Source organism: Littorina saxatilis, linkage group LG6 (genome assembly GCF_037325665.1).
Source record: "Littorina saxatilis isolate snail1 linkage group LG6, US_GU_Lsax_2.0, whole genome shotgun sequence".
NCBI lineage: Eukaryota > Metazoa > Mollusca > Gastropoda > Littorinimorpha > Littorinidae > Littorina > Littorina saxatilis.
Window position 1 is genome coordinate 22,959,267 of NC_090250.1, and position 12,495 is coordinate 22,971,761.

The following is a 12,495-nucleotide window of genomic DNA, read 5'->3' on the forward strand; positions in this document are numbered from 1 at the left end:
TTTTGATAAGTGATATATGCAATCACTGAATTTCAGATGAATAAACAGCACAAGGGAAAAGGAGATGACAAGCGGAGATGCTAGAATGGACAGTGGCCCCTCTGATGAGGACACCTTCCAATAAAGGACACCCTCTGCTGTCCTTTTGTTTGTCTTTCTGACCAATATGTACCTGTCATGACAGACCACCTGCAATGTAGGGACACTTTTGGCTTGTTCCAAGGGTGTCCTTTCATTTAATTGCACGAATACAACTGTAAATTTAGGCAATGCATGTTTTTGTCTGGTGTTGCATTTTGATTTACTTGCATACACACACACACACACACACACACACACGCGCGCGCACACAACTATATTAATTTATGCACTCCCTCTTAGTCTCTGCTTCGCAACACACACACAGACACACACACACACACTCTCTCTCTCTCTCTCATTCTCTGTTCAAACCCACACACGCACAACACAAAATATACAACTCAGAACACTCTGACAAGTCTGACCGTCAACAGCAACAAGACTTTATGTACAACTGCGAAGTACTGAGCACCAGATCAGCATCTATCGTCCAGTCTCTTCTACTATATAAATATATACACTGTATCACACTGTACAGGTACAGCCCAATGTTCCCACGCTTCCAACAGACAAACAGTGGCCTCAGGGGGGAGCACTAGGAGGTGGGTAACAAGCACTCCCTCCCCTACAACACACACAAAATAAAGTTATAGAACACATAAGACTGAAACTTGTGGTACAGTATACACATTCCTGCCATCGAATCAACAAGCCACTCTTTTTGAACATCGAACATCATCGCCTACGCACAAAGAAATCAAGGAAAATAAAGTTGTAACGATAACAAGTGAAGTTTTAGCACAGGGGGGTTTCGAACCCCTGCGCGCTGGTCACACGCATACAGGCAGACATTGCACCGACCCACCCTGCCATCCCCTTCCCCTCCCAGCCTCACACCCACGCTGATATCCCCCCCCCCTTCCACTCCCCAGGCTGATTCTTCCTCCCTCCCCTCACATTTTTTTTCCTAGTAATTTTTTGTTATGAAATTAGAGATAATTTCATACTCTTCCTGTCTCCAAGTCCAAATCCAACATGGACACACATTAAGTTGAATTACCTGTGAAGTGTCCGCTAATACATTCAAGTATTTCTGCAATTTCTACCCAGTAACTCAACAGTAGGATAAATTTTACCTTTAGTTTAACACAGGGTGTAGCTTAAATCTAGCATGTATCCAGACATCTCAAATCCCATCCCCCCCCCCCATCTTCACGCAGCTGTTATTTTTGTGTAGTTCCACACCCGTTTAACTTTTGCATTTTTAAAAAGCAGTAATCCCATGTGCACGGACCTCAAGACAAGCCAATTGAAAGCCAAAACTGAAAGCTTGAAGGAAATTAAATCTAACCATAGATCCAATCTCAGTTGCTGTTCAAATATACGCCGCTCAACATAGTTAATTAGTAATACATTCAGTGAACAACCTGAACATCAGAAATATTTGCCACTGAAAAAGGTCTGAAACCCGATGACAATACAAAATAATACATCCAACGATCTATGCCTTCAAACAAAATGGACATTACACCAAGTTGAATATGGTTGACTTGACGATCAGTGACAACAACATTGCCATTATTTTCAAATACAATTCACGCATACTTGACACATTTGTACCCTATTGAGTGTAGATGTTAGGAAGAAACTGAATATGTATGCTAAATATTCTGTAAAGAATTTATTCTAAAAATCTAGGTTTGTGTAAAACTGCTTAAATAAAAATACCTACAAAACACAAGCAAACTATAATGTTTTCCTGTACAACACATTCCACAGAAATTAGAATACTCTTAATCTACTAACTAAAACAGTGTAAAAAACATATGTTTAAAAATGATAAAATTCCAAGAATAAGTTAAGTTAATGCACATAGTCACAGTACCTTAAAACTTTTCATTTAACATAAATGAAGTTGATGGTAAACATGCAGATAAAGTGCTTGTTTCTGACCTCTCACACGTTTAAGTCTGAAGGTCTTTTTTTTTTACTGTAAGCTGAGCAGCTATAGGATTTAACTTACCCATCAAAACTCAGATTGTCATCTGAACCTGTCATTCTAAGAATCTAAGAATAGCCATTAAGACAGTGAGGAAAGAAGCACTGGAGATAAAATGCAGCACCCCCCCCCCCCCCCCAAAAAAAAGAAACAAGTCGCGTAAGGCGAAATTACTATATTTAGTCAAGCTGTGGAACTCACAGAATGAAACTGAACGTAGTCCGCCGCTAGTGCAAAAGGCAGTGAAAGTGACGAGCCTGTTTGGCGCGGCAGCGGTTGCGCTGTGCTTCATAGCACGCTTTACTGTACCTCTCTTCGTTTTAACTTTCTGAGCGTGTTTTTAATCCAAACATATCATATCTATATGTTTTTGGAATCAGGAACCGACAAGGAATAAGATGAAATAGTTTTTAAATCGATTTCGGAAATTTAATTTTGATCATAATTTCTATATTTTTAATTTTCAGAGATTGTTTTTAATCCAAATATAACATATGTATATGTTTTTGGAATCAGAAAATGACGAAGAATAAGATGAAATTGTTTCTGGATCGTTTAATAAAAAATAAAAATGTAATTACAAGTTTCCGATTTTTAATGACCAAACTCACTCATTAGTTTTTAAGACATCAAGCTGAAATGCAATACCAAACCCCGACCTTCGTCGAAGATTGCTTTGCCAAAATTTCAATCAATTTAATTGAAAAATGAGGGTGTGACAGTGCCGCCTCAACTTTTACAAAAAGCCGGATATGACGTCATCAAAGGTATTTATCGAAAAAATGAAAAAAACGTCCGAGGATATCATACCCAGGAACTCTCATGTCAAATTTCATAAAGATCGGCCCAGTAGTTTAGTCTGAATCGCTCTACACACAGACACAGACACAGACACACACATACACCACGACCCTCGTCTCGATTCCCCCCTCTATGTTAAAACATTTAGTCAAAACTTGACTAAATGTAAAAATCAGCTTCAGGAGGGTTTTTATAGGTAAAGATTTTGTGTAATTACTGTAATAACCTAGCTATACATTTAACAATAGACTTGGTTTTGAGCTTCGGTACCCCACTACTCAGCATTTTAATCCCAGTTCACTTCAACATCTGTATCCCACTTACACAAATGTAGCATGAGGCATCAGACCATTCTCTCCTTTTGAAGCAAGCAGTCACTGTACCATTTGGACACTTAAGTTCTACACTTAAGAGAACGAAAATAAATTTGTAGTTCAAGTAAATGAACTGGACACTTTCTAGATTTCACAAGAAATGCACAATAAATTTGTAGTTCAAGTAAATGAACTGGACATTTTTTAGATTTCACAAGAAAGGCATAAAAAGGCTGACAGTGACAGTGACAATACATCATATATTATAAAAGTTGTACTTGGAGTGTCCATGTATCTGTGTGAGAGTGGGAAAAACACAGAAATCTATGGAACCACAGTTCAACATTTTGATCTCAGAAACACAATACGTTTACTGACTCAGTGACTGGCCAAATCCCAATTCTGATCTAGATCTTCCTGTCGACAACAAATCTTGCTTTCAAAAAAGCCCTACCCTTTTTACTCTCAGGTCTAAAATTGAAACTGCTCCATTACAATTACACACAAAAGAAATCCAGTCATCATACTGTTTAATGGCTGATCTTGAAGTGGTTACGTTATAACCATTACAATAGTCAAGTGAGTCAAGTATCACATAAATGATAAAATACAACTCAAACACTTTTAGATGACTAATGACAGTGGTATTAGACTAACGGTAAACATCCACAGAATAATACACCAACTGTATTATATATCTTTTTATACTTGAATATTTCAACCCGACACTTTAAGTTTGACCACGAATTATGAATGAGAAACAAAACGTAGTGGCTGATTTTCTAAATAACATAACACTTGCTCACTTTCACACACACACACACGCTCATTTACTGCAATGTCAATTGTCATTACGTTTCTTGAAACCGTTTGAAAATTAATCAAATAAATTAAATAATCTAGGTCATAACAACAGAAACCAAAAAATGATAATCAACAATAATACCAAGAAAAATAAACACCAAATAATCATTCAAGATAACAATATCATATGCAAATACCAAATAGAGAGGTTACAAGAACAACACAACATTTTCAACAACTTTTTTTGTTTGTTTGTTTTGTTTAACTTTGCCATTTGAATTAGCAAGCATTTTCATTTTTAAATGCAACCTGCTATCATCTGTCCCAGTCCTCAGAAAAAAATCTGCCGGACAGACGCACAGACGGGCAACGCCTCATCTGACTGCAGCACATCACATAAACCCTGAGCCTCATTCCAGGTGACTCTTTTGAAAGCACAGTAGAATGTACACAAAACAACCTGGTGTTCATTGTCCATTTTTGTGAAAGGGAGGGAGGATGGGAGGTTAAAGTCCACTGTACCACCCATTGTCCGGGGAAGCCACATCAGTTCAGTTCTATCTATACACACACGCGCGCGCACACACCGGTCTCTCACAAACCACTGCTACAAACCAGTAGCAAAAAGTTTTCACAACTTGATTTTTCTTTACAAAAATAAACACACGAACAAGAACATGTCCTCTTAACTTCATGCTTTCTGCATCAACTTTTGCTAATGTTTCATTTTGCTGGAAAACTAAAACTAAGCTGTTTTTTCCTCTTGTTTTACTATCAAAACGTTTTCCCTTTTTCGCCCCCAGACCTCTGAACCCTTCCTGTTTCTAACATTTTCTTTTGAATGCATAAACATTGTCATTAATTTCAAGCCAATCACAGGAAAGTAACACCAACAATCCGGGCTGCCTAATGACTACTAGTTCCAGGATAGGACATAACGTTGATGGTCTACAATAATTTTATCTCCAAGTTCCTTACTGTGATAAAGCAAAGTTCACAACGCACAACCTCGAAAAGATCAGCTCTTAGTTCAAGACCTGCTCTACCTCCGTCATGAAGTCGCTCCAAACAATTAATTATCTTGATGAGGTAAACGATCACACACTAAACACAGCCACACTCACTCCGCCAGCAGTTTTCCGCACCAATCTGTCAAAATTTGGTTACACATTTTCCCCGTCTCTCCTCCTCTCCCCCCTCGAAAACGGCGCTTCCCTGGTCAATAAAACGAAAAGGCGAAGCTCGTTTTCTGTAACAACCCGCTTTATCACCATGTGAATAAAAACAAGAGATTCTTCTTCACTACGCCCACTAGTGAGGAAACTGTACTCCTCGTTACGTTGATTAAGTCCACACACTGTAGTTTGTACACCAGACAGACAAGACAGATATTGACACACACCGGACAGCGTGGTTGTCTCAAGCACTCGAGCTGTCCGATTCCACCAGTAACCGTCTTGTCTGCGAGTTAGTTTTGGACTCACACGGTCGCTTGGAACACTGACAGCCCTTCTTCCGACAACAGTTGTAGCAGGCGGTGGTGGCGGCCAAGCACCCTCGCATGGGCCAGTAACACAACAGACAAGGGAGAAGCATGGCCGCCGCCGCCACACACGTCCATCTTGAACAGCACTTGCTGCCCCCACAAGCACAAGGGTTATCGTAGCACGCGTTCTCCTCCTCCGCCCCGCAGTGGTAGAAGACGGCCTGAACGCAGCAGAAACACGTGCACACTTCCACCGCCAGTGCCGGGCTCACCTCGTAGCGGTTCCCACAGCACCACTTGGCCGGAAGTTCTCGTGGCTCCGAACACGCTGCGCAGCGACACTGGCCGCATTTGGAGCACATAATCGAGGAGTGACCGTCGCCCGGCCCTGCCCCCCTCTCGCCTCCTGCTCCGCCTCCTCCACCACCGCCCCCGCCCGCTGCGTCATCTTTGAGCGGCGGAGACTTTGACGGCTGCGTGGAAATCACAGCGCTGCCACCACCGCCACCATTGCCGCTGCTGACGGTACTCCCTCCCACCACACCACCACCATTGGTGGGGCGCGTGTTGGTCCGGCACGGCAGGCTGACCGCGTGGACTGGGGCGGGGCTGGGAGGGAGGGAGGAGGAGCTCAGTCCAATGTGGGTGGACTTGAGCGGCAGGATGGGCAGCGTGCGAGGAGAGTCCACATACTCGTTGATGGCACGCGGGCCGCAGCGCACCTGGGCCAACGTGACGATGGCTTGCTGTTGAGACGGAGATACATCAGGAGGGGGCAGAGTCCGGATGGAGGATGTTCTCATTGGCTGTTGGTGGTGGGTCGTCGGGTCCCAGGAGGAAAGGGGCATCGCCCCCTAACCGTTGGGACTCATCGTCTCGTTAATCTGCAACACACACCACACATTTGATAAAATGAACAATTTCAATTTTCAGTCAATTTAAATTATTCTTTTCATTCCCAAAATGTATAGAAACAAGTGACCGGAACGCCAACATTGTGCACCCTACCCCTAAGCTACGTACAGGGACACACCCTTTTTGAGGCATGCCCCTCCCCCATCATTTAAGACCTCCCCCTTTTTCGAAGACCCTCTTATCTCCGACATTCTCTTCAAATAACCTGTGTAAATTGTTTCTCTTCTGATTTTGACCTGAATTTCTCAAGATTGATTTCATAGGTCTTTCTGTTCCATCGTTTGGAGGTCTAAAATGGGCGGTACTGCTGTATCAACTCTACCTACATTATCAGCGCTCCCCATAAAGTGTCTCCAAGTGTTATGTACACACTGTATAAGCAGTGAACACATTCCTACAAGTTTCATGAGAGTTTTCAAGAGACAACCCACAGGTCTCACTCTCAGGGCATGTGAGTGTGTTCTTCGTACAGTTGCAACCACCGTCAGATGTAATCATGTTTGGGCACAGGGGCAAAATTCACGGGCAAGCAAGAGAGGGCAACACAGTCAGATAATTGCAGTTGAGTTAGCAAGTGAAGTGCAGTAATCCAATGAAATCAGGTTCCATGAAAAAGATTTCAATTCAGTTGGCCGACTGTGCCTCTTTGCACATCTAGTTGCCCGATAACAGTGCTGCCCTCCCCAGCACTGCCTTAATTAAGACAACTGCAGTCGGGTGGCGAAGCGGTGATCGGACTGTCAGTGTGACCACTGTGAGTCCATGAAATCGGCTCCAGGTCTGATTGTCAGAGTCGGAGTCTACCATCAGTAACAATACAGCAGACATCTTCCACAGGTCTGAACTGATAATCACACTCACAGGCATACATAATGATACAGCGTATAACTGCAACCAATGTCTCTCGGTCCCACTCCAAACTTGTGAAACCACCACTCATGCAAATTCAAACTAATGACAAATGCTACAAAACCATGTCTTATTGTCTAAGAACGTGCTATGTGAACAGCACACACACGCTTGAATCTGTACCACGGTTTTTCAGAATTAAGAGAATAAAATCATTGTTTCTGGTTCCCTGACAAACCCTGGAGGTAAAATTTTGTTATCCTTCAATTTTGTTTAATTTTTTTTAGCAGATTTTAATTTAAAAGGAAAGCTACTTTACTCCGACATCTAAAGGCCAAAGCTCGCATTCATGTATGTGTTCCGGCCAATAAAAATCACATGTATCCCACCAGGTAAAAATAATATAATGTAAATCAAAATCGGTACCAACCTACAAACCCTTATTTTTTGGGGCCCTTGACTACAGAATAGGAACAACCTTTTATTTTGGCGCAGTTTTTTGGGGGTTTACAAAACATCAGTATCAAACTAAAGCTTTGTGCAGCCAGCCTTGTGAAGTACACTTAGCAAAGTTCACTTTGCCCAATTATTATCAGGCTGAAACAGTCTTTCCCTTTAGGGCATAGGGGAAAAAAGGAGTGGAGGATGGTAGTGGTCTCAAGCAGTCAGAACACAGCGCTGAAGTCCACGAAATGGGGCACTGGTCTTTGACTAGAGTACTTCTCATAATTTACTAGCCAGAGAGCAAATTTTTGTCTTTTTACTCGCCAAACCAACCATTTGTTTCAGCAACTTTACTCGCATTTGACAAGTAGATTTACATTTCTACTCGCCATTTACATGTCGACATGGCGAGTAAAATACTCGCCACTTTCAAGCCTGGAACACACAGTACAGCCAGTACAGAACAAATCGCATCAGTGCACGGCTATACAAGTCCAACAGGTTCATACTGCAGAAAATAAACAAACCACCACATTGTGCCAGTCTATGACTGAAAAAAATAAGGAGCACCACTGACAAACCGACAGAAAACGGGATCCCGCTAACAGTAACAAACAAAAACTTCATTATAAAATCGTCAACGACTTTCAGCCTTACACTTACAGTAACACTGACGTCAGGAAACCTTTGAAGTTGACATAACAAACCTGTATGTATACACTTAACAACAGTACCAGAGGTAAGTCACTTGCAGTGTTACTGGGAAACCTTTACCATCTTCATAGGCATGTGGATCTGTCAAGACCTTTGACAACTGTCAATGTCGTCTGTCAAGTCAGCCGCTTTTCAGCTTTTCATGACTTGTCCCCAGGATAGGACGAGGATAGGACGAGAAGAAAGCCAGCTGGAACACCCTGTGAGGTCAAGACGCCACTTTCTTGTGAAGTTGTAAAAGTGCTTGCGAGTTGAACTGAAAACACTAGGAAAAAGTGATGTTTGAACTGCTGGAAGTCGAAGCAAAAGAATACTCCTGAATTAAGTAGATTTTAATTCGCACCCATGGAAGTTTACTGGTAAAGAAAATGTTAACTTTCAGTTTCAGCTCCTTTGTGTCAAAAGTCTCTTTCGCCAAATCCTCTTACTAGACTACGTCACTAGTAAATTCTAATGGTTACAAATACTAGTATTACTAGTCAGAGTGTACAATATTCTGGTTATGCTGGAAATTCAATGAAAAACGTCCAGATGACTCGACCATAAGTATTAGCTCATCACACCGCTCCTAAGGCAAAAAATTTTCGCATGTGAGTCAAAAAGGTGTGGTTAAGGTAACACAGCCAAAAAAAATAGGGTAGGAAGGTAGGAAATCCCTTTTTTTTTTAAACTTTTTTTCTAATGTGTACAAATTAAACCTACGTGACAGGGAAATAAGTGTGGGACTCAAGCGCTGTCGCTTTCACTGCGTTTTCTGCACTCGGTTTTTTTTGTGACAAATTATATGTAATAAAAAGTTATAGGGTCGGCCCCTAAAAATAGGGTAGGTCGGATTACCGTAACCACACCTATTTTTTTTTTAGGCCTTAGCATTTTGTTTTCAAGACTACAACTATAGGCTTGAAGTTGAACTCCTTGACACATCAATTTTATCGTTGGTAACTAATAACAACTGTAATATTCAACATCGGCTCTTGAAAGTTAAAGAAGTCTAAGATTAGGAAAACCCGTCGCAATAACCCTCCCAGGGATCGTGCTACTGCAAGTTTAACAAGTCGCGTAAGGCGAAATTACTACATTTAGTCAAGCTGTGGAACTCACAGAATGAAACTGAACGTAGTCCGCCGCTAGTGCAAAAGGCAGTGAAAGCGACGAGCCTGTTTGGCGCGGCAGCGGTTGCGCTGTGCTTCATAGCACGCTTTACTGTACCTCTCTTCGTTTTAACTTTCTGAGCGTGTTTTTAATCCAAACATATCATATCTATATGTTTTTGGAATCAGGAACCGACAAGGAATAAGATGAAATAGTTTTTAAATCGATTTCGGAAATTTAATTTTGATCATAATATTAATTTTTATATTTTTAATTTTCAGAGATTGTTTTTAATCCAAATATAACATATGTATATGTTTTTGGAATCAGAAAATGACGAAGAATAAGATGAAATTGTTTTTGGATCGTTTAATAAAAAAATAATTTTAATTACAAGTTTCCGATTTTTTAATGACCAAACTCACTCATTAGTTTTTAAGCCACCAAGCTGAAATGCAATACCAAACCCCGGCCTTCGTCGAAGATTGCTTTGCCAAAATTTCAATCAATTTAATTGCCAGATATATATATATATATACGATACACACAGAAAAAGCATTGGATAAAAAGAGGCACAGCAGTTGTTATTGCGTATGTGTTTGTTTGTTTGTTTGTTTGCTTGCTTAACACCCAGCCGACCACGAAGGGCCATATCAGGGCGGTGCTGCTTTGACATATAACGTGCGCCACACAGAAGACAGAAGTCGCAGCACAGGCTTCATCAAGTTCATGTCTCACCCAGTAACATTATTCTGACACCGGACCAACCAGTCCTAGCACTAACCCCATAATGCCAGACGCCAGGCGGAGCAGCCACTAGATTGCCAATTTTAAAGTCTTAGGTATGACCCGGCCGGGGTTCGAACCCACGACCTCCCGATCACGGGGCGGACACCTTACCACTAGGCCAACCGTATGTGTCACGATGAAAACAAAAAACCACAAAGTAAACACCATTACTGCCCCCACCCCCCAAAAAAAAAACACCAGGGTCCCTAGTTATTTTCAGCGGATCATTACGTAATGTAAACTACCTCAGCAAATGACACAAAAAAGGGTATTACATTTATTTAGTGACAATTGATCACTTAAAGCCATATGTACTCGATGACTATACACGCTAATTGCTTTACCAACAGCTGGAGACATGCTAAATTAAGTTCCCTGCAAAATATTGTGGTCTAGGACCCCTTCAATGTTGAGATATGTTAATTTTCATTTTGATCTGGATCGTCCTATTTATAGATTTGCCAACAGAGGTAGCGTTGACGCAAGGGAAATAACTCCGCGTCTTTGTTTACATCCAAAGTTTTTGAGACTCTAAAACAAGCTGTAATGCATGTATATGGTCCGCGCATGGCGACATATCGTCATTACATGGTCTTATGGTGCGTTTGACATCGATTATGGGCAAACTACACTTTGTAAACACGGGAGCGCGTACATATGCCTTTAATCAGTTAATAAGAAATGCTCTTCAACTTTAAGGTTATACTATTTTAAGTTCTATTTGGTGTATAAGGCAAAAAAAAAAATTGTCTGTTTCTGGTCACCCGACCGACCCTAAATTTCGGCGCCGACCCTAAACTTTTTTTTTTCAAACTCAAATTTTTTTTTTTTTTTTTTTGGTGGTAAAGGACAGGGTGAGAAAATGAACAACAAAAACGTGTGAAAACGAAAGTCCGCTGACGATTTGTAAATGTGTTGAGTGTCTTGTCTCTATGTATAGTGAATCCAGTCTCTTTGCGCGATTTTTAAAGTTAGTTTTATTGGTCTACATTTGGGGTAAAAAGAAAAAAAAAAAAAAAAAATCCCGACCTACCGACCCTATTTTTTTTAGCCATGTTACCAGAAACAGACAATTTTTTTTTCTTGGCCTAAGCCTTATCAAATCCAAACACAAACGAAATTATAATGCTTCTTTATCTAACATTGTGATGTTATTGTTAATAACTGCGAATACTTCAAACCGACTGTACATCTGGTAACCTGACCTACTTACGCTTCAGGATTCCAGCACTTGAACTGTGCAACGTTTTTTACACTGACACCTGTGAACAAACTCAACACACGCAATTGGGTCACAATGCATTTTCCAATGACTAACCACACGACCACAACTATACACGAGCGATCAAAAATTCTGCAATCGTACAAAATAATGTTGCAGCTCTCTCGTCAGTGATGCCAGAGTGCGCTATGGGTAATCCTGGTTCCAGACCGACCTGGTATGACCAGAAAGTAATAGCATACGGCACGTACACACACAGGTTTGACCCAAAATGCCTAGTTACACTTTCTTGCCGCATAGCGACTCCTCGCGCATCCAACGCGCTTCTTTTCGACGCCTCCACACCACACATAAACACCGACCTCCATTTCTCGGACACAAATATCAAGCACAGCGCCGAAACGCTGCTGTTGCATCAAAACCTCCTACCTTCCACAGACACACAACTCAGAGAAATAATAATCCACTGCTGGAATGCAGGAACGCACATTGTGCTCATGATCTAATCCATAGCTCGAAAACACATGTGACTGAAGAAAACTGCGGGCAGCAGCATACAGCAAAACACTTTTGCTTCGCATGTGAGTCAAAAATCCCCACTTGGTCGACGAGTTGGCCTAGGCATCGTTTCGCCTCGCCGTTCCAACGAATGACGAGCCGCCCGCCAGCAATACGCGATTCGCTTTTACGATTGCCCACCGCTTAAAAAAATAGTGGTAACTAACGCATCAGCATACCTGTTTTCGATGAAAAGAAGTCATAAAACCGTTCCGACACGTCCAAGTACAGGAATCATGTTGAAAAATATGGCAACTCTGCACAGAAGCTCGCCTCTCTCGCTTGGAACGTTTTACTGCAATCTGAACCCTACAGATGACCTCTCGCGAAACTTCCGGCCAGGGCTATCTCACTTTTAACGTGAAGGGGTGGAGGGTTTGGGTTGTCATAATAATGCGGTTAGCTGTGAAAGCAAGGTGAACGGTGC

General features: G+C 41.6%; 1 protein-coding gene across 3 annotated transcripts; it reads right to left on the reverse strand.

Annotated features, from left to right (window-relative positions):
- Positions 1 to 502: 502 nt before the first annotated feature.
- LOC138968778 (protein sprouty homolog 3-like) lies at positions 503 to 12,406 on the reverse strand. Of its 3 annotated transcripts, none has more exons than XM_070341417.1 (2): positions 12,248 to 12,406; positions 503 to 6,369 (listed from the first exon to the last, which is right to left on the reverse strand). In XM_070341417.1, exon 2 carries the CDS (start codon positions 6,331 to 6,333, stop codon positions 5,419 to 5,421), a length of 915 nt encoding a protein of 304 aa, XP_070197518.1. In that variant the 5' UTR covers positions 6,334 to 6,369; positions 12,248 to 12,406; the 3' UTR covers positions 503 to 5,418. The 3 variants fall into 3 exon arrangements, with proteins under 3 accessions (XP_070197518.1, XP_070197519.1, XP_070197520.1); XM_070341418.1 differs by lacking the exon at positions 12,248 to 12,406 and adding an exon at positions 11,940 to 12,081; XM_070341419.1 differs by lacking the exon at positions 12,248 to 12,406 and adding an exon at positions 11,502 to 11,924.
- Between the last annotated feature and the right edge of the window lie 89 nt (positions 12,407 to 12,495).